Below are 25,190 nucleotides of genomic sequence, written 5' to 3'. Positions count from 1 at the left end.
GCTTATGCTAATGTTTACACTCTTAATTTTAAGAACTTGAAGAATTTGATGTTTTCTTTCCTAAAGCTTCTCATAAAAGCCTTTCTCCAGCCTTTTTACTATTTTAGCTGAAAGATTTGATTACAGCATATGACAGTGTATTGATTACACATGATAGGGTTTAAAACTACCTTTATAAAACATTGCAGTTTCATTTGGGGAGGTGTCAGTATATTTTAATTGTTGAATGTATTCTAAATTACTTTGTAAAGTATCAAGAATGCTCAGAGGATAAAATACATGAGAAGACAGTAACAAACCAGTGGATAGACTACTGCTTTGAGCATTGTATAATCATTCACACTTGCGCAAAGCAAGTGTGGGTGCTATTAAAACACTGACAGTATCTTTGAAGTGTTTAATGAAAAGTTTAATTTATACTGTGAAATAAACACATGCTGGAGAATAGCCTCAGAATCAGCTCAACCTCACACTGGCAAAACAAGGTCAGATCAAAGACTGTTCTTCCTGCATTGTCAAGATCTTTTAAACACCTCCCCTTCATTGAATTGACCTTGCAACATGCAGTTTTACATCTAAATTCATCTAAAATATAGTTGTGAGATGAAATATTACTTTTCTTATGCTTGTACTTCAAAATCTATGCTTATGCAGTATTTTTACAACTTTGAAAGCCATTTTAATTTTAATGAATAAATTCAGCTTTTTCCTCCAATAATTTAATTTGTTGTATGTTTTTAGAGCTTTCTTTTGTTTTTTTGTTTGTAGTTTAAAAGATCTTATCCAAAGTGAAGATGTGAAACCCAAGCTGCAGTACATCATGACTAACCCTTCCTTTTCTATGGTAACATGCCAAAGTGAAGACAGTGGAATAACCTGGGAAACCAGCTCGAGCAGATGTTCTACTCCCTGGACCTCAGAAACAAGTACAACTTCTGATCTTTACAGTATGGAAAGTTCACCAGTAGGTTCTCCTCCAGGAAAAGTTATCTTTATTATGGATGAAGGCAAGATCATTCGGAAAAGGACACGCAAATCTTCAAATAAGGTGCCAATGGCTACAAGACCAAAGGGAGGCCAGTGCAATAAAAAACGTGACTCTTCTGGAATGCAAAGGCAAGAACCAAGAACTGTTCTAGGAGATGTGCAAGCCTCCACGTTGAATGTAGAGCAGGTGGAAACACAAGACACAGATGAGGAAATGTTGGACAACAAAGAGGATCAAGAGAATATCGCAGAAGAGCCCGTAAAACGTGCTCCAATAAGATCAATATTTAGGGAGAGCAGACTGAGAAAAGTTGGTCCAATTCTTGGAGGGCCAGTACAAGCTAGAATCCAACTGTTCAACTCTATTTTTGGAGGTACTGGGCCAGCCCCTGAAACATTGGAGAAAAACAGAATCCGGAGAAGTAGCTCAGCTTCAGGAGATTCTGAAAAGTTCCTTGAAACATCAGTAAAAGAAAGATTGCAGAAGTTTGGTTCACTCTCCACATATCCAAAACATTTCCAGGGAGCAAGAAGTAAAATTCTTGAAACACCTTCAGAGAGAAGGAGGAAACAAAGAGAGCAACTCACAGAACAAGCAAATCAAAGCTTTTCTTCACCAACATCACCTCTTGAAAAACAGCTTACTAAGAAGAATGATGTTTCATCTGAAAATATTGAACCTTATAAAATGAAAGAATCAACTCTTCAACATGAAGAAAGAAAAGAGAGGAAACCTCTTTTAGAGACTCCAAATCAGGTTTCAGAACATTTATTGAAGAATGAAGAAGCCAGGGAGCAGCAAAGTCATTCAGCCACAGCCAGAACATCAATAACAGAGTCAACAACCTCCACACCATTCAAGTCTGACAAAAAAGAAGTGCTGCTTCCCTCAGCTGAAAATGCAAAAAAGAAGCCAGACCAATCCCTGCTGCCAGCATCAGATCATCTAGATGAAGTGAAGAATGAGGAAGTTCAGCCTAATTCTGCACCACAGTCTGTTTCAGCAGATTTTGTTAGTGAATTAGATAGACCTAGTTCCCAGCATATTTTGCCTATAGAATCTATGTCAGAACATCCTGAGAGGGAAATAGAAAAGTCTTGCTTACCTGATGTTCCATCAGCTAAATCCAAATATCCCACTTCAACTGAAACAAGACAGGAAGATGTTATTCCTCAGTCATCAGAAGCTGCACAGTCTGAGTCTGAACATGTGCTTTTACCACATTCTGGAAATGAAACAGAAAAGCAAGAAACTGAGTGTCCATCATCAACTGCACTGTCAGAGTCAGCAACTTCAGGTGTAATGTATTCAGCTGAAAGAGAAGAGGGTAAAAAGACCCCATCTTCAGGAACTCAAAATGTTCATTTGGAGAACCAAACAAAGTCTGAACAAGACTTTTCACTTCAGAAAACAAAGAAGCAAGGAATTAAATTAAAACCACCAATTCCTGAAAATATAGATTCTAAATATTTTGGCGTTTCATATCCTGTTCATACAGAAACAGAAGAAACACAGAAAACTTCAGCTACAAATAAAGCAGTAGATTTTGATCACTCTGATTTTTCCACTGAAGAAAACAAACAAGCTGAAGGTGGACAAATGGAGATGGAGCATCCAGACCTCTTATATTCCACTGAAGAAACTGGAGAATCAGAGACAACACAGATGGAGACAGAGCATCTGGATTTCTCTTCTCCCAAGGAAGAAACAGAGGAATTGAAGGGTGAACAGATGGAGATGGAGCATCCAGATTTCTCTTTTTCCAGGGAAGAAATAGAGGAACCAGGAAGTGCACAGCTAGAGACAGAACTTACAGATTTCTCATACTCTAAGGAAGAAACAGAGGGATCAGAGAGTGCAATACCAGATACAGACTACCCAGAACTGCTTTTTTCCACAAAAGAAAGAGAAAAATCAGGGAGATCCCAACTGGAGACAGAACAATCAGAATTTTCTTCCAAGGAAGAAACAATAGAACCAGAGAGTGCGCAGCTGGAGATGGAGCATCCAGACTTTTCTTTTTCCAGGGAAGAAATGGAAGAATCAGACAACAGACAGCTGGAGGCAGAGGTCTCCAGCTATGATAGATCTGTGGATCTATCATATTCCAGAGAAAAAATGGTGGAATCAGAGAGTGCACAGCTGGAGATGGGTAATCCAGACTCTTCTTTCACCCAGGAAGTAGCCAATGAAATGCAAAGTGCACAGCTGGAAAATGAACATCAAGTTTTGCTTTCCAGGGAAGAAACAGAAAACCATGCATTCAGTCCTTTTGAACAGGAACAGTCTTATTCCCCTGAAAAAGAAAAGCAAGAAGAAAAAGAAGAGCTTGCACAGGTACATTCAGATTTACCATGTTTGATGGAGGAAGCAGAGAAAGAAAACACTGCAGAACTCCAGTTGGTACATCCAGATAGATTTGATTCCACTGGAAGGGCTGAGATACAACAAACTGGGTATCTGGAAACAGCATTTTCAGATTTATCGCATCCCATTAATAAAACAAAGGAGAAAGAACTGTCACAAACTGACAAAGGAAAACAGCCACAGCCTGTGCAGCAGGAGTCACAGTCTGAAGGTAAGCTGGATTCCTCTGCCATGGCAATGCAAGGAGAAACTACTCAACTACAGTCAGAGCTTCCAGTTTGGCCACATTCTACCCAAAAAGAACAGGAAAATAAAACTTCACTGCTGAAGGTGAAACAGCCAGAGACAACATATTCTGCTGGCAAAACAGAACATCAAAAATTGCAACCAAAGCTGGAAGAAACTGATCCACTGTATTCCCAGGGAGAGACGGTACAAAAAGCTGTACAGAGAAACTTAGAAGGTCCAGAGCCATCATGTTTCATTAGTGAAACAGAGCAGCATGAAAATGTACAAGTAGTTTCAGAAAAGAGGGATTTCTCATTTACCACTGAAGAAGCGACACAAGAAGGAGTCGAGGCCGGAACTTTGTGGTCACAACTGACTGACAGAGCAAAGCCCTGGGAAACAGCACAAATGGAGCGGGAGCAGTCTTTTCCTTCCTGTTCCACTGCTGGTACTCAGCAACAGGAAACACCATCACTCAATGTGCCCCAGCCAGATGTTTCACAGTCCTTTGGCAGGATGGAACAAGATACAGTACAAAGAGAGGTGAGACAGCAGGAAACAGATCAACAAGAAGCTGTGGAAATGGAAACAGAGTATTCAGGTATTTCAGAAAGCCTGGGTAAAGAAGAGCCACAGGTCACAGACCAAAATAATTTGGCACAGCAAGAAATAGCTCAACCAGGGTTAGTGCATCCATCTTTGCCATATTCATTCAGTAAACAAATGCAAGAAGAAATGCAAACAGAACTAGCATATCCAGAAAAAACATTTTATGCAAGTACAGAAACAGAGAAGGAAATTGTGCAGCACAAATCAGAGCAACAAGAAATAGTACATCAAGAGCTGGAGCAAACATTTTTGCCTCCTTCCAGTGAAAAAGAAGCTCCACTGGAAATGGAAATAATTTCAGAGTATCCAGATTTGCCATATTCCTCTCATGAGCAAGAAAAATTATTGAAAAAACCAACCATACCATTCCATTTGAAGCAACAAGAAACTGAGCCAGTAATGGTGGAACATCCAGATGTTTCATGGGACAGTGGTGAATCAAAGCAAGTTGATATTGTGGAGCTGGAGTCAGGACATCCAGAGCTCTCATACACCATGGGAGAAACTCAGCAAAAATCAGAACATTTTGATTCACAAGGAAGCCTGAGTGAAGCAGCACAAGATGAAAATATGGAAATAGAATCTCAATACCCAAATCAGTCATGCTCACAACTGGATTCAAAATATTCAGATTCATCCTTTTTCTTTGGTAAAGGCAAAGAACAATCAACTCAAAAGTTTAAGTCTAAACACCAAGAATTGCCTAAAGTAGGTAAAAAAAGAACTTCTCCAGCAACTGCACAAATAGAGTCAAAACATACAGAAATTGCACCATGGGAGATGAAGCATCCTGATTTGTCACATTCCACCGGTGAGACAAGCCAGGAAGAAGTAGCAGCATTGGATCAAAAACACAGAAAACTTTCTTTTGGCAGATTAAAGCAGCAGAAAGCCACAGAGCAGGAGTTAGAGCAAGAAAAGTTAACACATTCTCCCAATAAAAGGGACACTTCAGAACGTGCCCAGGAGATCTTGGAAGAACCAAATTTATCATTTTCCATTGAGAGGCCAGATGATGAAAGGATACCACCAGAGGTGGAGCATACTGATGCAATATCTCCTCTGGACATCACAGAGGTACAACAAAAAGTACAAGAAACAGAGCAAACTTATCCCTTTGAACAAATGGAACAGAAAACAGCTCAGCCAGAAGTGGAAACTTCACATTTGTTGCGTTCTGTGGGTACAGCAGAGGAAACAGAAATGGAAGAACCAGGGCAGGGACATTCTAATTTGCCTTACTCTGTTTTCAAAGTAGGAGGGCTGCAAACATCACAACTGAAACCTGAACACCCTGGGCTAGCATATTCCCTCAACAAAGTGCAGGAAACAATCCAGCTGGGATTGGAGAAGCCAGGTGCATTGTATGGTCATGACAAAATGGAGCAAATCCCACCTGCACAGCTGGAGCCAGGCCATGCAAGCTTGGCACCCCTGACGAGGGAAGTGGGGCAACGAGGGACAGAGCACACAGCTGTGGAATGCTCTAAAGAGGAACAGTCTGTCTGCAGAGCAGAGCATTCACAAGCTGCAAAGGAGAAACACAGAGTTCCAGATGCACCATTCCCAAGCGGAAAAATGGAGCAAGGAGAAATGTTAAAAGCAGAGCCAAAGCATCCTGATTCACTGCATTCCATTGATAAAGGAAAGCCACAAAGAACTACACAACCAGTGTTAGAAAAACCAGATCTGTTATCTGGCACAACAGAGCAAGAACAAACTGCTGGAGAGGTGAAGCAAGGCTTCTTGCATTCTTTCAAAAAAGAGGCACAAGGCGAGAAAGCATGGATAGAATTGGGACATTTAGAATTATGTCGTTCTCTCAGTGAGGCAGAACAAGAGACTTTAAACGCAAAATCACACCATTCAGATTTATCTGCTGGCACATTAGAACACCATGAAATCATACAGCCAGAGGCAGAAACAATGGATTTATCATGTTCAATTGGTGAAACACAGCAAATTCAAATTGCTGATGAGGATTTTGAGTGCCTGGATTTATTTCATTCCGCTGGCACAGTACAGCAAGAAAAGATTCAACCAGAGCAAGAAAAGACAAATGAGTTTTCATCATCTCTCAAAAAAGCAGAGGAATGGAAAGATGCAGGAATGCAAGCAGAACACCCTGAGCTACAGTGCTCTATGGAGAATACAGAAGGAATGCAAAATTCCCAAGCAAACTCAGAATATGCAGATTTGTCATTCTCTGTTGGCACAGCAGAACCTCATAAAACAACTCAGCCAGAGCTGAAAGAACAGAGTTTGTTGCATTCATCTGTCAAAACAGAGCCATCATGGGCTGCTCTACCTGAGTCTGAACATGCAAGTGTCATGGATGCCACGGGCAAAGTACTGCACACGGATTTGTCCTCTTCTGTTAGTGAAGAAAAACAAAGTGCACAGCTGGACGTCAAACAGGAGAGAAGAAGCTATACATTACACCCAGAGGAAATAGTGCAACTAAAATTGGAGCAACCAGTGTTTTCAAGTCCTCATGGCATGGAAGAGCAACCAAATACATCTACAGTGGAAGGGGAGTTCCCAGACTTCTTGTATTCCTCTGGCAAAACAGAAAAACAGGATGCTGCACAAGCAGGGTTCACTCCTTCTGATATTTCGTATTCCACAGGAAAATCAGAACAGTTGCAACCAGAAAAACTGAATTCAAAACATCCAGATTTGTCATACTCTCTTGGCAAAGCAGAGACTAATGTAATAAAGCCACTAGATTTATCATATTCCTGTAGCAAGGCAGATCAACCACAGGCTGCCCAGCTGGAGCATCCAGAGAAACCATATTTCACTGGCGAAACAAAGTGGAGGGATGAGGTCCAACCAGAACAGCCACATGTTAGTTTGCAGTCGCCTGATGTTGAAACAGAGCAGCCAGAAACACCTTCTGTAGCACATACCTTTGTCAGGACCGAGGTGCAGGGAACTACGCAACCAGATTTCAAACAATCAGATTTATTAAGTCCTACTTACAAAGCAGAAAAGCATGAAATGGCCCCACTGAGAGCAGGATATTCACAGAAGCAAGACACTGGTGCTCCTTCATCTCAAAGTGCTCAGCTGGAAACTGAACAACAAAATTTATCATTTTCCACTGAGGAAGCACACAGCCACAAAATTCAACCATATTCATCTCTTACTGAACAAACAATGCCTGTACCTTTGGGTGCTTCACATGCTGTCTCTGAAACAAGCCCTGAAGGAAGTCCAAAGTCTTCACCTGTAACTGGAGGCTCACCCCCCAAACATTTAGAAATATCTTATTCCAGCTGTAAAACAGAACACTTAGAAACTGCTCTGCCTGAGCCAGGGTCCTCTTTTGCAAGAAAAGAAGTAGAGAATACAGAAAGTCTTCTACACTTGCCTGTAGCTGCAAAGTCAGAGGCTGAATATGAAATTTTACCTGAAGCTGAGAGAGAACAGACTCCACATTACTTTCATACAGCTATACAATTAGAATCTGAACAACTAAATTTATCATATTCTACAGATAAAACAGAAAGTCTAGAAAGTCAGGATTACCTGACTGTACCTTCAAAACTGCAGTCTGAAGTTTCAGTTCCATTTTATTCAGCTGATGAAACATGCCAGCAAGAAGTTCCACCTTACTCAAAACCAGTTTCTGAATATATGATTCCCACACAGTCCCTTGCTAAACAAGAAAATAAAAAAATGCAGCCATTTATTACCCAGCCCATACAATCAGAGTGCGAACATGTAATTCCACCACACAATGAACAACAGTTGCAAAAAATTCAACTCAGTTCACCTGAAACAGCAAGCTTAAAGACAGCGCACTTGGAGAGTAGGTCTCAAGTGCAAGACCAAGACAAGCCCGAATCTTCTTTGTTGGATACAATATATTTGTCTCCAGACCAGCTCAGAAGTTCACCCAAATTCACTACTGAGCAATATGAGCAAGAAATGCAACCTGATGTATACACAGGGCCAAGGGCAATGACCACAGAGTCAAAGGTGACTGGTGTAGCAGACCAGCAAGCAGTGTCATCAGAGTCATTTATACCTTTTCATAAATTACCTGGAAAGTCAGAACTTGAAAAGCCAGTATCAGTGGCTCTCACTGATGATGAAGAGAAACAAAATATTCCATCATCTTTATCTGATGTAGCAGACATGCTTGGAAAGCAATCTAACAAATTTTCAGGCATTTATACTGAAGGAGAGCATAAACGTGAAATGCAACAAGGTTTTGAAGACCAAAAGCATACAACCTTGGAGCATCTGGGAGTTGTTCCGTCAGACCTTGTTCAAGAAAATGTGACACACAAAACACAGCATTATTCTGGTGAATTGGGTAGCCTCTCCTCAGCAGAGATTAAGCCCCTTAGCTCAAGTTCTGAAGAAAAGCAGAACCCAGATACTCCATCTTTTGGGCTGGCTAGCTGGCTGGCAGAAGAGGTGAAAGCTTGCTCAATTAGTCCAATAGGGGCTGCAGAAGTAGACACACAAGGAATTCAGCTTACTCCAAATGAAGCTTCCAATTTTGGATCAAAGCAATTCCCAGCTGGAAGTTGCACAGAATTCACAGTTCATGGGACTACAGAGACTAAGGGACATACATTTAGAGTTTCTGAATCAGTGTCAAATAAATTTTCTCACAGGAAGTCCTCAGACACTAGTCCCAAAACACAGAGGTACGATTTACCATCTCTGGTAGGAGATAATCAAGGTCCACATAAACTTCTGGAGCATGAAACTAGTACTTTAAACCCTACAAAAACTGAAGCAATGCAACATCTGGAGGTAGGCAAAATGTCTGAAGTGTCTGAACATTACCTGAGAGGAGAAGAGGAAGAAATGGTACATGCAAGTGCTGTAGAAGACAGCCAGCATGGTCTGGAGACTACTGAACAAAAAGATCTATTTAATATAATTTCAGAAGGTTATGAAATACTCAATATTCATGCACCTACACATATTTCCTCTGTTGATCAAGAAGAAAGTAAACACATGCCTGATAAATTAGAATACTTGGAAACAAATCCTTCATTTAGAAGAAAATCAGTCGAGGATGGCCAGAGAGCCCTAACTTCTGGAAGAATCACAGAAATTTCAGAAAGCTCTCTATTGGGAAAGACTGCAAGCCATGAACTAACAGAATTGGTCAAAAAGGATGATGAGGAGCAAACTGAAGAAACTCAAGAAGAAAATCTCCTGTTGCCAGAAAACAATAATTGTGCCAAGTTGTATCCTAATAATGGTACTGCTGATATGGATTATTTTGAAAAATATACATTGATTGATGACAAATCCCCAATTAAGCCACAATTTGAAAGACGAATTTCATTGTCTCCTGTGACAGAAGACCCCAATGAATCTAAGGAAGAAGCCAAACCTTTTAAAGAGAGTACTGAGGTAGATACTTTGGAAGAGTTTTCCTTACTTGAGGACCTGGATGAAGTCTTTTACGGTACCATAAAAGGAGAAGGCAAAATGCAATCCTACGCAGATGCTTCAAAACCTTTACCACTGCAGAAATCAATTGATTCTAGCAATAAAAGCATTACAAATGTAGAAGATGAATGCAAGTCACCAGGAACCCCGCTCTTCGATTCAGAAGAAGGAGTGCTAGAACGATCTCTCTTGTTCCCTACTACTGTTGCTGCTGTTAACCCAGAGCTTTTAGAGGAGCCACCGGCTCTATCATTTTTATACAAGGACCTCTATGCAGAAGCAGTAGGAGAAAAGACAAAGGATGAGACTCCCTCCGATGAAGAAAGTGGTAATTCTAATGCTTCTTTCCCTAGCAGAAATTCAGACACAGATGATGGAACTGGAATTTATTTTGAAAAATACATTCTTAAAGATGAAATTCCAAGTAAAGCCATTGGGCCTCAGAAAGATCAGATACCAGAAGATGAGTCCTTTAGGGGAGGAATTTTGGTTTGGAGGTCAGAGAATAACCAGGAGGAGGGATCTGGTGATGTTCAATATGTCAGAACTGAGGTTCTGTCAGAAAGAGTTGTTATGGAGAGAGACAAATTCCAGGTTGACAGCAACATTCAAGCAACAATTTGCAAGCCAACGCATGCCGTTCCTTTTGGAAGCAAAACAGTTCTTTCAGGTGCAGGAACTGATACCACTGAACAAAGAGAAGAAGAAAATGTACCAGTAGAAAGAACTGAAGAGTTGCCAGAGCAGCCAAGTCAACAAAGATACAGTCATCAAGTGGAATATCACGGAGCTGCGTATCAAGAAGCTAGTACTGAGCAGGAAGAACAGCAAGATATAACAGCATTTCCTCAGATGGAAAAGTATGTTCCATATGTCAGGGCTCCCACTGAAGACAGTGTAGATGATCAGTTTACTCAGGAACATCTGTCCTGTGTTCCTACCATTCAGCAAACAGAAAATCCAGACTTGCAAAGAGAGGAGCAGCACGGTGATGTTTATGAAGATTTTGCTGAGTCAATGGACTATGATGTGATTACACAAGAAGAGCTTTTGCAAGATGAAATATCATCTCAATTTACACACGAGGAGCTATTATTTGAAGACAGGGATTCCTTTGATCATGCTGCTGATAGTTATGAATTTGTTAATGAGCCAGAACAAAGAACTCCTGTTGAGCTTGAAGATTCAGGCTTTGTGGTGATGTATCCTGAAAAATCAGCAACAAACATTCCTCAAGTTGAGAGCCCACAGAGAGAACTGAAAAAAGCACAAGTAGACACTTATTGTTACCACTGCAAATGCCCAATATCTGCTATTGATAAGCTTTTTGGCGAGCATAAAGACCATGAAGTCACAACACTAGATGATGCTGCAACCAAGATGAAGGTAAGTACTAATTTGGGCAAAAAAAGAAGCTACTAAGGCTAATTTCTCCAGTTCTCTTGCATTGTAAAGAGGAGAGGTTTCCAAGAGTAGTCCAGAAGCTAAGATGCAGTATCTATTAAATAAAAACTATTCCTACACACCTGCTGTAGATCTTGAAGGGAGACCATCTTATTAAGGTATTCTCTGGAGTCCTAGACTTGCTAAGCTGGTATTTTTATTTACTCATAAGTTTGAATGGTCTTGTTTATATGTAGTTGCTAGCAGACTTCCATCTTTCAGTCTTATCTGTATAAGTTTGTTCTGGTTTTGATATGTAGGGGGAGAAATGGGAAGAATGTTGTTTCTATGAAAATAAAACTTCAGTAACAGCAGTTCACTTCACTTGACAAGGTACAGAAACCTTCATATGTGGAGACTGGTAACATCATAAAGTGTTCCCTGTCCCACTTACATGCGCTGGTTGCTTGGAGATGTTAGACAAATCACCCTACACAGTTTTGTTGAAGTACCAACTTATTTGCTGTTCCATTCACTTTCATCTGCAAAATGGCCTTAAACTGGAGAGGGAGGTTTCACAAGGGCATCTAGTGACAGGACAAGGGGCAATGTCTTTAAACTGAAGGGGGGGAGGTTTATATTAGAAATTAGGAAAAAATTCTTCATAGTGAGGGTGATGTGGCAGTGGAATAGGTTGTCCAGAGAAGTTGTGGATGACCCAGCCCTGGAAGTATTCAAGGCTGGGCTGGATGGGGCTCTGAGCAATCTGGTCTAATGGAAGATGTCCCTGCCCATGACAAGGAAATAGGAACTAAATGGCCTTTAAGGTCCCTTCCAACCCAAACCATTCTGTGCCAATAGCATTGTGGTGTCAGCACAGGTAAGAGTTTATAAAGTCCTACTTGCCACTATATCCAAGCTGTTCTCCCCTAATAGATAAAATGTCCTCCATTTCAGTAAGCTAGTCCATTGCAATAAATACCAGTGAAAATGCTTTTTCTGTGGAAGCTATTGTTCATTAAATTACAGTTTTGCTTGTGAAAACAACATGTATGTGATATGTCACTTCTCCCATATCAGATCTGCTCATGTACAAGTGAACATATCATACAGATGTTTCTTTCTTGATTAGCAGCTATTTACTCTCACCCCAGTAAATGAAAGGTGAGGTCTCTTTTTTGGCACATGTTCATTTGACAGGAATATAGATTTCATGTCATTTTACTGAAATTCCAGAAGGGCTTGTATTGGTGGTATTTAAATTATATTATCTCATATGTAGAAGAGAGAAATCAAAAGTAGGAGTCAATATAACATTTCAATTATCAGTACTTGCAAACCATCTCAGATGTAGAGTTGTTTTTCATACATGGCCTTTTGGGTTTGACTTAGCAGTGATAACAAGACACAAGTAAGTCAGCAATAAAGTCACAGATCCCATCCACCCCTCAAATGTACTCGCATTACAGTGAGTCAAGCTGCAAATAAACATCCCATGACATCACTCCCTGGCTGTGGAGCACAGATATGAAGCCAGTATTAAATTGGCTGCAACACAGTCCTGGTTTCACGTGATTTCTAACACTCAGGGCTCAGGTTACTTTGAGACTGCATTTGTATGTCTCTTGTTACTTCTGTATAATTACTGAGAAAACATTAATATAGTAAAATGCTTGCTGTATGATTTTTAATTTTTCTAAATTATTGTTGCATGAAAACTGTGAGAACAGAGCTTCACAGTGAATTAAATGAGCTAGGGATGGCATTTGTCAGATTTTACAGTTCATCCCGACAAACAGAAATTTGTTTCCAAATCTTGATGATTTCCCTAAATATTTTTAAAGGGGCGCTTTCAATTGTATTCTCCAATGGCACATTTGTAATTAATGTAAAGTCTTGTGCTTTTCATCTAGCCGTAACATTTTGCCGCAATAAGAAGCCGTTACAAAGGAAGATAACCTTCCTTTTAGATTTATGCCATCAAATTAAAACTAAGCGTTTCTATAAATTATGAATTGTGCCAGAGCAATTGAGCAACTTATTTTCATAAAAGGTCAAGAAGCACTAAGAAAAAGTTCTGAGTTGTCTTTGATCTGTGTGCCTTGGACTGCTTTTGTTTCCACATAACTCAACCAGTGATTTTGATGACTTCTTTTATATATATATATATATATACACATACACATACATAAACATGTATCTATTTATCCATACATTAATCTATATAGAGACAGATATCTATCTTTTGAATTCTTATTTTAAAAGCCATGACACAGCTTTTAAGGTACCCTCACAACTACCTTTGTTATCTTCCTTTTTATGGGCTTGTTCCTGTGATCTCTCAAGGACACTCATGAGGCTCTGAGTACCCTCACTCTCTGGCAAAGCTGCTTTGGAATTTTTAACGTTCAACAGCTTGTAAGGACAAGAGCGCCTTATCGAACTGAGCTCACTTGTTTTGGTTTGGAAACAGTTCTGTGACTGTTCCAGTTGCTATTTCTGTGCTTGTCTTTGCAGCCAGGGTGACACTTGAACTTACTTAAAAATTGTTCCAATGGTGGCTCATGGCAAAAGAAAAATATTCACCTAAAATAAATTCTGTGTAAAAAGTTTATAAAATAACGTGCCTAAGTTACTGAAACATTTTAAATTTCAGGATCAGTTAAGTAAATTGCTAACAGCACTGGAAGAAAAGTCAATGAAGATTGAAGAGTTTGTGAGTGATATTGAATTGAGATTTAATTCAGTTGAGGTAAGTCCAGTGTTTTATCACACTATTTTTCTTTTCCTCTGCAAGATTACTTCTAAAATATGCTTGCCTATTTGTGCAGCATTATTGCTTCCACTAAAATGGGCTGCTGCTCCAGTCCTCAAATTGACTTCTCTGGAAGTTCACTGGAAGGTGTTAACTTCGGAGGAAGAAAAAGATTGCTTTTTTTCATATTACTGCAGATGGAATATGTAACTGTCAAACAGTGAAGGAAAAAGTTCCCTTAATTTTGTTTATGCCTATAAAAAGCTCACATGGTGTTTTATTTAGAATCCCATGCAAAGCATTTAAATTAGTTGGACAGTATCTTAAATTCCGATTGCCCAAGTTCTTAAGCCTTGAGAACTGTATTAACTCCAGTTGTAACTATGCATTTTTAGCTATTTTTTGGTCAGAATTCCTATCTCAGTGATGAAATATTAAAGTTTAATTTTAAAGAGTTAAAAAAAATTAAAAGGTGTTGTTGTTATTGATTTATTTCTCTAGACATATTTCTCACAGAGGAGTTTGCCTGCAGAAATAAAATTGTCTTATTGTCAATGTGCCAGAATCAATATGGTGGATGGCTCGTCTATGGGTAATTTAGAATTTCTGTGTATTCATGAAATGTTGTCATTTTATTCTGCAGGAAAACTGTAAAAAAAATGCAGATTTATTGGAAAAGCAGAATGAAGAGATGCTTAAGAAAGTGGTAGCGCAATATGATGAGAAATCAGAGAACTTCGAGGAAGTGAAGAAGATGAAAATGGAGTACCTGTATGAGCAGATGGTAAATTTCCAGCAAACTGTTGATTCAGCAAAAGAAACTTTGGAGACAACAGTAAAAGAAACCGATGAAGTGGATGGATTTGTTTTCCTAAATGTAAGTGGAATTGGCTTTCATGCTGTAGCTTTTGTGATATTAGTTAGGAAAAGACTTATGTATCTAAGGTCTCAATGAATTTTATTTTTTTAAGATAGCTAAATCCTGCTAGCTCAGCTATTCCACTCTGAAACTGCTGGATCATTTGGTTTTGATGTGGGAATTCTCAGAGAGAACTGTAGAGAGGATGCACAGGACAAAAATATGACATGCTAGTAAAATGGTCATGTTCTTTTTTAAAGTTAAAAAGACAGTTTGATAATATATCTAGAATTAATAATTGAAAAGTAAGAGATGTTAGAGTGTTTAGGTATTTTACCATATGAAAAATTAAATACATATTATGTATAATAATAAACAACAAGAAAGTTATCTTTGAAACAAGAAAATGTAATAGAAAAGTAAAATTGTTTCTGGGCTGTAGGGTTTTTTGTCATGTATTGTTGTTGGTTTTGGAGTGTTTTTAATAAGCAGATGGACAGTATTTATGCACTCAATTTACTGAGGCTATGATAAATAATTGCTGTTGAAAAACAGTGAGGGGCTATGTTGGTTGCTGACTGGGGTGAAACCATGACAATGAGATAGACTGAGGGCTGTGCATGTGATGTGTGTGGCTCTAATGGTCCTTCCTGGATGTAAAAAACAACTCCAGTGAATCTGCAGGACTGGACCTACTAACTCATATAGTCATTAGTCTTAAACTTTGCTCAGAGGATGTTGCTGGTCCTGGGTCCTTCAATACTGTTCTTCTGCTGCAAGACTTGTCCTTAAGTGAGTGACAGCACTTTCTTCTCTCCACAACCAGTCTCAAAGAGGATGGAGTTTCTGGAATAATAATCTTCCCCCATTATGGAATTAGCATGTGGCCTGGAAGTTGCAGATAAACTATCTTGGAATGCCAGAAATAGAAAGGTCAAATTACTGTCTAAAGACTGATCACTCACACAAAATAAGCCAGCTTTCGAAATACAAGTGTCCAGCCCACATGGGCCCCAGCAGCCACAGAAATTATGCCAATATTTGGCTTTCTTCTCTTCTCTGTGCCACACAATGTTGTAGTATCCTGTAACCAAGTGAATGTTGTGGTAGATTTGCTATTTTGGGATTAGATTATTTTCCTGATTTTGTGAGGATCAGTGTTTTGGCAAATATAATTTTGTAATCTGTAATTCTTTTCTGGGAGTGTGAAAATTACTGGATTTCCCTGCTCCCTTCTGTTAGTGATAAAGGATAGGAACTTTTTTGTTCACAGGCCAGGAAACATTATCTGAAGATTCCTGAGGCATGGGACAAACTGTCATTACATAAGTAAAAGTACCACATGGCTTCTAGTAATAAGAAGTTATGAAGTACATTTCAGACAGAATTTGGATTTAGCTATTCTTAATGTGCATTCTTAAGTCATTCTTAAGGGAGTTCTTTCTCTAGAAATCCTGGTTTTAGAAAGTACTTGATTATGCTCCATCTTTAAATCTAGATCTTGAATACTGACCCCTCAAGCACTTAAAATGAGATTTATACTCTAATACCCTTCTGAGCCAGAGCTTTGAAATGAAATATTTCTAAGGAAGTAAATTTTCTTCTGTTGTGAATGAGCAGCATTCCACACAACCTCAAGTCAACAAAGCTGGGTGGTTTTTGTCTGTGGAGAGTAGAAAGACTGTTAGATGACCATGACTGGCTTTTCAACACTTCGAGGGTTTTGGAAACTGTTAACACATTTCTTTTCCCTTCTCTAGTCATCTAAAGAATTGAATAAAAGGTACATGAAGTATGGGTTAAGTGCGCTGTAGTGAGTACTAGGCCTAGCATGCTGGATGCTTCATTTAGTATTTGTGAGCTTTTGAAAACACACCGCTAGCAATCAGAGCTACCTTTATAAACCTTGCAAATAATGAAATTTAGAAAAGCAGCTTTATACTTGTTGCTGTAACTGACTGGTTTTGAAGTGTTTTGCACACATTCTGTAATACATTAATTAAACAAATAGCATGTAAAAACACCAGCTCAATTTTAAATATCTACACAGACATTTTTAAACAGATGCTCCTTGTAGTTTTTGCTATACATACATATACAACAACCATTGCGACCATGCTTCCATCTTTTAGACATACCACTGATGGTATGTCTTATCAGTCAGATGGTATTACATCTCTTTTTTCACTGGTCTGGTTCTGTAACACTTAGTCTCTGAAAGGTTATAACACAAAGCAACACAGGTAATTTGACTATGTTTCTGAACACAGCTCCAGAAAAATGAGACAAAGTAGATTTCAAAACCTGGCTAGGAGACTATGAGCTGATGTTTTCCTATGGCTTTCCACAATCACTGCCTGATTCACAGTGTGTCACAGGGCTGGTTCCTCATCGTACCTGCATCTGCCTGTACACACCAGTAAATGCATACAATCACAAACAGTTCTCTGCCATGTGGGATTTTCTCAAGGGAGTTGTTTTGGTGAGTCCCATGCTTTATGAGAGACATGTTCAACCATAAGCCCATATTCCCCAAAAAAATTCTCTATGGTAAAGGGAAATCTTTCAGAGGAGTTGGCTGCAGGCTTCTCCCGTGCAAACCCCCAAAACTGCACTGCCCAGCCCATGACCCCTGACTCTCCCCAGAGGGCTTGGGCACTGTGCAGTGTGTATCAAACATTCCCTTGTCAGTGCTGCCTCAGCCGTCACAGGGATATGTGTGCTGACACGGTCTGGGGTATAACACTAACACCGTGGTTTCAGTTTGCAGTCAAATTACAACCCCGGGAGAGCAATCTGAAAAGAATGTGTCAAACACCCCTTCAAGGTTTCTATAAATTTCCAGAATTAGAACTATAAATCTGGACTCACCTGTTGCAAGTCAAACTGTCTGGACATGTATCTGCATTTAGTTTATTGCATAAGATTAGAGCAGGTAAAACGAGACAAAACAGTGTCCCAAGGCTTTCTGTCCACTTGATCTTTACTTTTTTACTTACACAATGAAGTTTATTCTGCTTGGTGCATGGGCTTGGTTATTACTTTAGTTTGATAATACCAGTCTACATAAAATAGGTTAAGAACAAGTCTATTTAACAATGCATGTTTTTGTTAAAAAAGTGTATTTTATATTTGTTGTACTTTGTTAAGATTATGCATAATTAACTACTTCAGTGACTGAAATAAAATGAAGGGGAGAAATATAAAATTCAGATGCCTTGAAAAAAAACCTTCCATTTTCTTGAGTTTGCTTCTGTCCCAGGGTTAAAAAAGTTTGGGTTTTTTTAATATAATGAACTCAGTAAATACAGGGCAATTAAGTAGAATCTGTCTTCCCTCTCATGTTTTTTAGCTTGCCACAAGCAGCTGCTTTACATTACATCTCTGGAGTCAGCTGCTGTAGTTAGCTCTAAGGTTTGTAACCTTTAAAGGCATTGCATTAGCAAGCCCAAACCCCTGTGTTCTTGAGAGTCTTGCTGAGAACTTCCACACCTTCACATTCTCATGGGTTAAGCGTAAACAGACCCATGAGCACTCTCATTGTGCTCCTGATTCAAAACTGCAGGATGGTGTAAATGTTCAAAATTAGGGAGACAGCTTCTGCTTGTATGCTGTCCTTAAGTTCCAAGGAAATATTCAAAGCAGTACATGTCACGTGGTCTTTGCTTCTGGCCTTTGAAAAACTATGCTATGCTGCAAAGGATTTACACGGACAGATATGTGTTTTCTTCCAATTAGGTTACTTTCTGCAATGGATACCACCCTCTCTTTAGAGAAGGTGCCCAGTGCTTTTTCCCTGTTTGAGCACTATGCAGACAGTCCAGGACAAAGCAATCAACACTCCTTACAACACACGGCTGGTAAGAAACTCCAGATATTGTCTTCACAAAAGCTAACATTTTGGCAATACTTTGGAAATTTCATGAAGCTAATAATAGAATCTATATGAGAAGTGTAGATTTGCAAACCATGTAATTAGCAATCACAGTTGAATGTAAAATGAGGTTTAATTGTGCACAAGTGTTTGGCTTATAGTAGGTACAGTAAAATGAGCAAGAGGGAGAAGTGCTAAATTGGGGGATTCTTGCATCATTTTAGACATCTGTACCTCAGACAAGCTGAAAGTCTTGATCTCTAAATCTCCCAGGGCTAAAGAAGTTGCTTTTCCTTGCATACAGAGATAGAAAAAGCAATCAAAGGGTCTCCTGAGCTCTCTTCATCTGAGGGTGGCAGTCCCAGAATGCTTGGTGTGGGAATGAGAGCAGGGGGCTGGTTGATGGCTGAGGTCCCTGGACTTGTCACAAGTGAATGGAGGCACCTGAAAATCCCAAGGGATGTGAAAGAGAAAGTGGTTAACTATAGCTAGAAACAGCCTCTGCCTGGGAGAATAGCAGTAAAAATTGCACATGAGAAAGGGGTTTACTTATCTCTGTCTGATATTTCATGTCCTTTAAAAAGCCTGCCTGGGTTTTCTGCTCTGCCTGTATACAGAGGTGTATTATCTTGATCTGGATAGCTGTCAACAAAGATCTTATCAGCACCATTTTGCGGATTCATTTTCTTCATAATGGAACCCCACTCCAGGGTTTCTTTTCCAAGAGAACAGTGGTTTAGGGATCTCACATCTCACCGTCATGCTTTGTGCCCTCCCATTCGTCAGCACATGCGCCATTGCCATCATAGTCATTCCCTGGGTTTTGAAGGGAAGCCCCTTTGTCATGTGTTTGGTCCCTGAGCACTGAAACTAGAGCATTAGATTCCTTAAGCTGATTTGTTCATGGCTGGATTTTCAAGACTAATGGGACGCTGGAGAAGTGCCCACCTTGTGGTGCTGACTCTCTGGTGTCTAATAAGGGCTGAGTGCACTTCATAGCAGTGTCAGTATGGGGAGATTGTCTCTCTCCTCCACACCACTGCTTTTATTAGACTTGGAGGAACTCAAATATATCTGAGATGTTAATGTCCTTGTCAGATGTGTATGAATTTGCCTGTGGCATTTGAAGCTTCTCCAGTGAAGCTGGACAGGCATTTGTGTATGCAGCATTATCTCAGTGTCATTTTTTTAGGAAGTCAGATAAAAAGACCATTTTTGTAACTCACTCTGCCAGTTAACTTGCTGGTGTAAATGTGCTGTGTTTCTTGGCTTAGTTCCTAAACCTCCTCTTGCAGTCCCATGGGTGCAGTTGTTCATTCCTCCTAGGCTGTTGCCTACTGGCAAGGTCATACAGGAGAATGGAGACACGTACTTCTTTTTCCCACAAGCCTCTCCAGCATTTATTTTCCTAAACTGCTGAAGTCTGCTTTCTGGGTTAGTTTGCATTAGCTACTGGGTTTGCTGGCTCCAGACCAGTTTGCTTTGACAAACTGCAAATGAATAATTGTCCATTAGCAAGAGATCTTTAAAGCGCCTCAACCTTTGTGCCTACTTACTATCTGAAATACCAAATTTTCTGTCTTCACTTTTACTGCAAAGTATTTCAACTGCTATCATGATTTTTACTTTGGTAAGCAGCAGACAAAAAAATTGGTGTGTTTTTTTTTCATTTGTTTGATAGTTTGTTTTTTCAAGGTTACAACCTTCCTGAAGAAAAACAGTTACGTGAATACATGAAACTTTATTTGGAGTTAAATGGAATTGAACGGCCATGAATTTATCACATACTGGGGACCATTTTCAGACACTTGGAATTTTATTTGACTGAAGCCACATGATGAAATGAATGTGAATGTGCCAGGTTTCTTCAATCTATGTATTTTCCTTCCGAAAGAATTGTGTTTTACTGAACAATTTCATAGAACATTATTTTCACCACTTCTGAAATATTTTCCTTCAAAATGCCCTCCATTTCCAAATTTTCCATATCCACTAATGAAAAGCCCTTTTCCCTCAAGTTCTTCCTCCTTTCATGTAATCCATTTCCATTCATAAATGCATTAGCATAAAATACCCTTGCAGCATGCTGATGAGCATAATGGAACCCAGGTTCTGCCTGGGAATAGAAAAGTGGGAATAATTAAAAAATTAAAAATTATTATTTCCAAAGCTCACTGCAAGTCCTGGCCTTTTATACTGGAAGGCAAGGACCTTTGCTGATTGTAAAAAAGTTTCAAATCGAGTCACAGAGGAATGTATCTGCTCTCCTTCTTCAAGTACACAATGCCAAGGAAATAAGGAAATATTGTTTCTCATTACACCAGAAAACACATGGATTACTGTGGAGATTACACAGCATGACAGAAAACTTCCTTACACCACAGGACTTCAATGAAAACTGAACTGATGAGAACATATGCCACTTTTGTTGAAAAATATCAGTAGTCAAACTCATATTGCAAATGCCTCATTTTTTAATTAAAATTCACTTAAAAGGGACCACTTAAAAAGGATAATGCATAAATGTTCTGTTTCTGAAGAGAATAGTTCAGCTTCCTGTTTTGAAATTACTTCCTATTAAATTGTTTCATATTATGCAAAAGGAAATTAGAAATCAAATGTTTCTCAGTATTGCTGAACTGAATTTTGATCTATTTTTTTTTTTCAGAAGTTTCATTCAGTAAACTAGCTTCTGTTCAGATTTGGCATAATAATAGATCTTGCAACTCTGGGGTTTCTGTGATCAAAAATAGTGGTTTCTAGGCAACTTCGTGGGGAAAAAAATGGTTTCCCCATCATGTCCACTGAAAGGAAGTATTTTCCTAAAGATGATACATTTCCTAATTGCCAACTCTAGATGCAGTCAAAAGACAAAATGAGGATTGTTTTTAGCAATAAGAAGGATAATTTTTTTTTCAATGGGTAGCAGATGTAATGCTACTGTACTGGTGGCTCTCTGTATAAATCATAAGGAAACAGCCCAGCATCTGCATTTGCCTTGTTCATGCCACAGGGGATTATCATCATTACTGTGGAGATAACTGAAAAGATAACTGAAGCTTTCTGCTGAGATTCTAAGAGAATTCATGAAATATGGAAATTTACTGGGTGAAGAAATAGAACCATGTATTTTCATTCCCTGCAATCATTTTAACAATTATCATCTTTTGGGGCTTTTTGTTTCTTTCTTTGCCCTCCCTCTCTTCTATGACATAATCACAGAGGCAAACAATATCTCATCTGGGGCTGGATCTGTGTCAATCAGGAGACAAAAGTTGGTGTGAAAGCTGGGGAACCTTGGAAATCTTTGAAGCACTTGTGAGGAATGATTCTGGTAGCCCCATGGGGTTCAGGTGCCTTGGCAGAGTTCAGCTTCAACTGCAAACCAAGGATTCTCAGTTCCCTTGGTCCGTGGGGAAATGACCATGGCAGGAAGGAGTGCCAAGCTGTGCATGTGCAGTAGGAGTCCACCCCAGGGCAGAGTGTAGTTAGAGCCTTCTCTGAGAGTGCAGTTCAGAGCCTCCTCTGCCTGAAGCACATCCCTGCTGCTCTCACTGGCACTGACACACTGCATGAATCCCCTCCTGCTGTGGCAGGTCCTTTCCGCTGCCCACATTTCTGGGATCAGTACACCAATATCTCTGTGGAGGAGGGCACAAGCACATGCTTTGTGCTGATTTTGGCTGGTCCCAGTACTAGGACTGCATCTTATTTTGTCCAGACTTGTGAGGCAAATGGGGGGCTTCCAATGCTGAGCAGATACTTTTTTCTGTTCCTAGTTTATGAGAATCTGTTGCTCTAAGACTGCACCAGTATTCTGTATTTCCTGCTGCACTTGCTCTCTGGAAATATGAAACCTGAGTGAAAATAAGCAATTGGGTTGACTCATGAATTTGTAGGTAATTTGGCTGACAACACAGGAGCATGTATAACAATGGGAAACTTTCCTCTCAGTCCCACAGACACCGACTGTCATACCTCAGGAGCCAAACTCAGCCACCAGCACCTCCATTGCTGTCTACTGGGCTGTGAATGATGGGGACACCATCGACTGCTTCCAGGTCTACTGTACGGAGGAGCTGCAAGCCAGCAAAGATGCAGGGGGTGCGTAAGATCTGCCCTTTCAGCCCTGGCTCAGGGTAAGCAGGTGGGAGGATGAGCTGCAGGGGAGTGCCCAGGACATGGGAAGAGCAATGGCTGTGAAGAAATAATGCATAAAACTAAAGACAGACAATGGTGGGGGAGATCATGAGGAAGATGCTGCTTCTTCTCCTCCCCTTTGTCTCCACAAATGCAAAATAATATCATGCTCTGTAAAATCAAGGGCAGTTGTTTTCACCACTTGAAGTGCCTTCTCATGAAGAGGCCTGACCATCAGAGAGGATGTGTCCATGCTGCCTCGCTGTTACTCATGGGGACTGCAGACAGAGCTCCCAAGGGAGAGCTCCCATTATGCTTTTGGGACCCTGCATGTACTTCAGAAATATGTTCTCACTGAAAAAGCATTAGGAAGTATTTCCACATGTAGACAGAGATTTTTGTTTTCAAAATATTTCAAACATTAAAAATTTAAATTTAATAAAGGGGATTGAAATGCTCATTTGTTAAAAAGCTCAAAGTAGACCAGGCTCTGCACAAATCCATGTATGCATATACATCTAGGTTAAAGGATGTGAAGGGGTTTTTGTAATATGTAATTTATACCTAAGTATTACAGCGACCTGTGTGGGTCGCAGCTGGTGGTAGAGAGACGGTGAATCTTGTATCTTGATCAGAAGGCTTATTTATTAAGATATTATATATAATACATTAAGACTATACTAAATAGAATATAGAGAGAGGTTTGCAGAGCTGCTAGCTAAGCTAAGAATAGATAGAAAAGAATCCCAAACAAAGTTGTGTCCAGGGACTCAGTCCCCTAGCTTGCACTGGTGATTGGCCCTTAATTATAAACATAGGAAATGAACCAATCAAGGTGTCCCTGTTGCATTCCACAGCAGCTGATAATAATTGTTTACCTTCTCTTCGGAGGCCTCTGGCCTCCCGAAGACGCAGAAATCCAAAAGAAAGGATTTCTGTGGAGAAATGTCTGCGACACCTAAGTGCTATATAGTTTATTATGAGGAATTGTTGCTATATAGTGGTGACATCAGAGTTGGTAACTGCTGCTTGCATGTCCCAAACTTGCAGTCCAGTAGGACTGAGGGCAATAATCTCCACTTGCCATGAATGGCATTTGTACTCTCAACTCAAGGGCATGTCTAAAGCTTTCTGTCAGTCAGAGTGACATATGGAGATCTTAGCTAGTAATAATTTCTGGATCTTTTTCAATTGACTGTTTTTAATGTGTTATTTAAGAGGTTTAGTTGTAAGCCCTACCAGTGTGACAGTGTGAGGTCCTGTGCATGTGTGTGTTCTCCTAGCTTTAGTGGAAGAGTACAGAGTGACAGTGAAAGAGAGCCACTGCATTCTGGAGGACCTGGAGCCAGATCGCTGCTACAGTGTGTGGGTCATGGCTGTGAATGGCACAGGCTGCAGTCTACCCAGTGAAAAAGCCGTTTTTAAAACAGGTATGTACATTTTTAGTAATTTGATTACTATTACAAGTTTCAGGTCCTTAGACTAATTCAGTCCGCAGTCTTACTGACGCAGAAGAAACGGCTCCATTTTGCCCATCTGGCAGATAGCAGGCAGTTCATGGTCATTCCCTTGTTTGCTCAGAGATAGTGACATAATTGTTCCTGAGAGGAAACTTGAAGGCATTCAATTTGAAGATGTTTCCAGTGTTGGGCCACATGGCTGCAGCATCAGAGTGGCACATTATGTATTTATCTTCTGAGTCTGCTGCACCACTCCATGGAAGCTCTGGGAAAGCCCCCTGGCTGCTCCCTGCTGCTGCTCCCTCTCCTGCCCACAGTGGAGGAGATGGCTGCATGTTTTGCCTCTATCCCTGAATACATCTATGTTGCATTGATTTAAGGTATTAATTTTTCAAGGGAAGGACTGCTTTACTGATGTTGCATGCTGTGTCTTGCTCAGTGGGACACAAATCTCAGGTGTGGCTGAGAGGCTCTGCTGTTGTTTAAGTACTATAAATTGAGATGAGTAACTAGATGAGTATTGCTTATGAGCTTCATTTGACTGATTAAGTTTTCTGAGCATTAATTTCTTTAATAATTTGTATTGACAAAACTATTGCTTCTTGAATTGCAAGCAAGGAGAAGTATTCTTGTGTTTGAGGCCCTCCTGTCAGACAATTTTTTCAGTGCTGCAGGATAAAAACAATTACTCCATTCCTGAAGTCACAATACAGGCAAGGATTTCTAACAATTTCATAGCAAAAAAATTCTATGTTCCATTCAGTTCCACACTGAGTTTCTTGTCAAAATTACTTGGCAGCAGCCACAGCTTCAAGCCTTTTGCTTAACCTACTAGACTTCACATATGTTGATAATTCTCCCCGATACTTAGTTTGTGATTTATATTTTAACAAAGGTTATTTTCCAGAGAACTCAAAGGGAAAATTCAAATTTTTGGCTTCAGCAATGCAACTGTGAAGATAGTGGAGACTTTCTGCCAAATGCACAAATAATTATGAGTTATTGCTACCTAATAAATCATCATTTTAAAAGGAGGTTTCACCTTTCTAAAACCATTATTTTTAAGAAATCTCTTTGTCTTTTGGTGTCAAGCTCACTAC

At 39.7% G+C, this 25,190-nt stretch overlaps 1 protein-coding gene across 2 annotated transcripts in view; it reads left to right on the top strand.

Annotated features, from left to right (window-relative positions):
- Positions 1 to 25,190, top strand: part of CMYA5 (cardiomyopathy associated 5) — a 46,754-nt gene that overhangs the window by 8,070 nt on the left and 13,494 nt on the right. The window contains exons 2-8 of one of the 2 annotated variants that reach the window (XM_063181099.1): positions 769 to 11,005; positions 13,659 to 13,754; positions 14,401 to 14,634; positions 16,377 to 16,399; positions 18,355 to 18,476; positions 22,445 to 22,594; positions 23,920 to 24,060. In XM_063181099.1, coding sequence (XP_063037169.1) covers positions 769 to 11,005; positions 13,659 to 13,754; positions 14,401 to 14,634; positions 16,377 to 16,399; positions 18,355 to 18,476; positions 22,445 to 22,594; positions 23,920 to 24,060 — 11,003 coding nt within the window. Of the gene's footprint in view, positions 1 to 768; positions 11,006 to 13,658; positions 13,755 to 14,400; positions 14,635 to 16,376; positions 16,400 to 18,354; positions 18,477 to 22,444; positions 22,595 to 23,913; positions 24,061 to 25,190 lie in introns of both variants that reach the window. The other variant, XM_063181098.1, reaches the window with a different exon arrangement.

This window comes from Melospiza melodia, chromosome Z (genome assembly GCF_035770615.1).
Source record: "Melospiza melodia melodia isolate bMelMel2 chromosome Z, bMelMel2.pri, whole genome shotgun sequence".
In the NCBI taxonomy this organism is placed as follows: Eukaryota; Metazoa; Chordata; class Aves; order Passeriformes; family Passerellidae; genus Melospiza; species Melospiza melodia.
The sequence above is the reverse complement of the archived record's forward strand: the minus strand, read 5'-3'. Positions and strand labels throughout refer to the sequence as shown.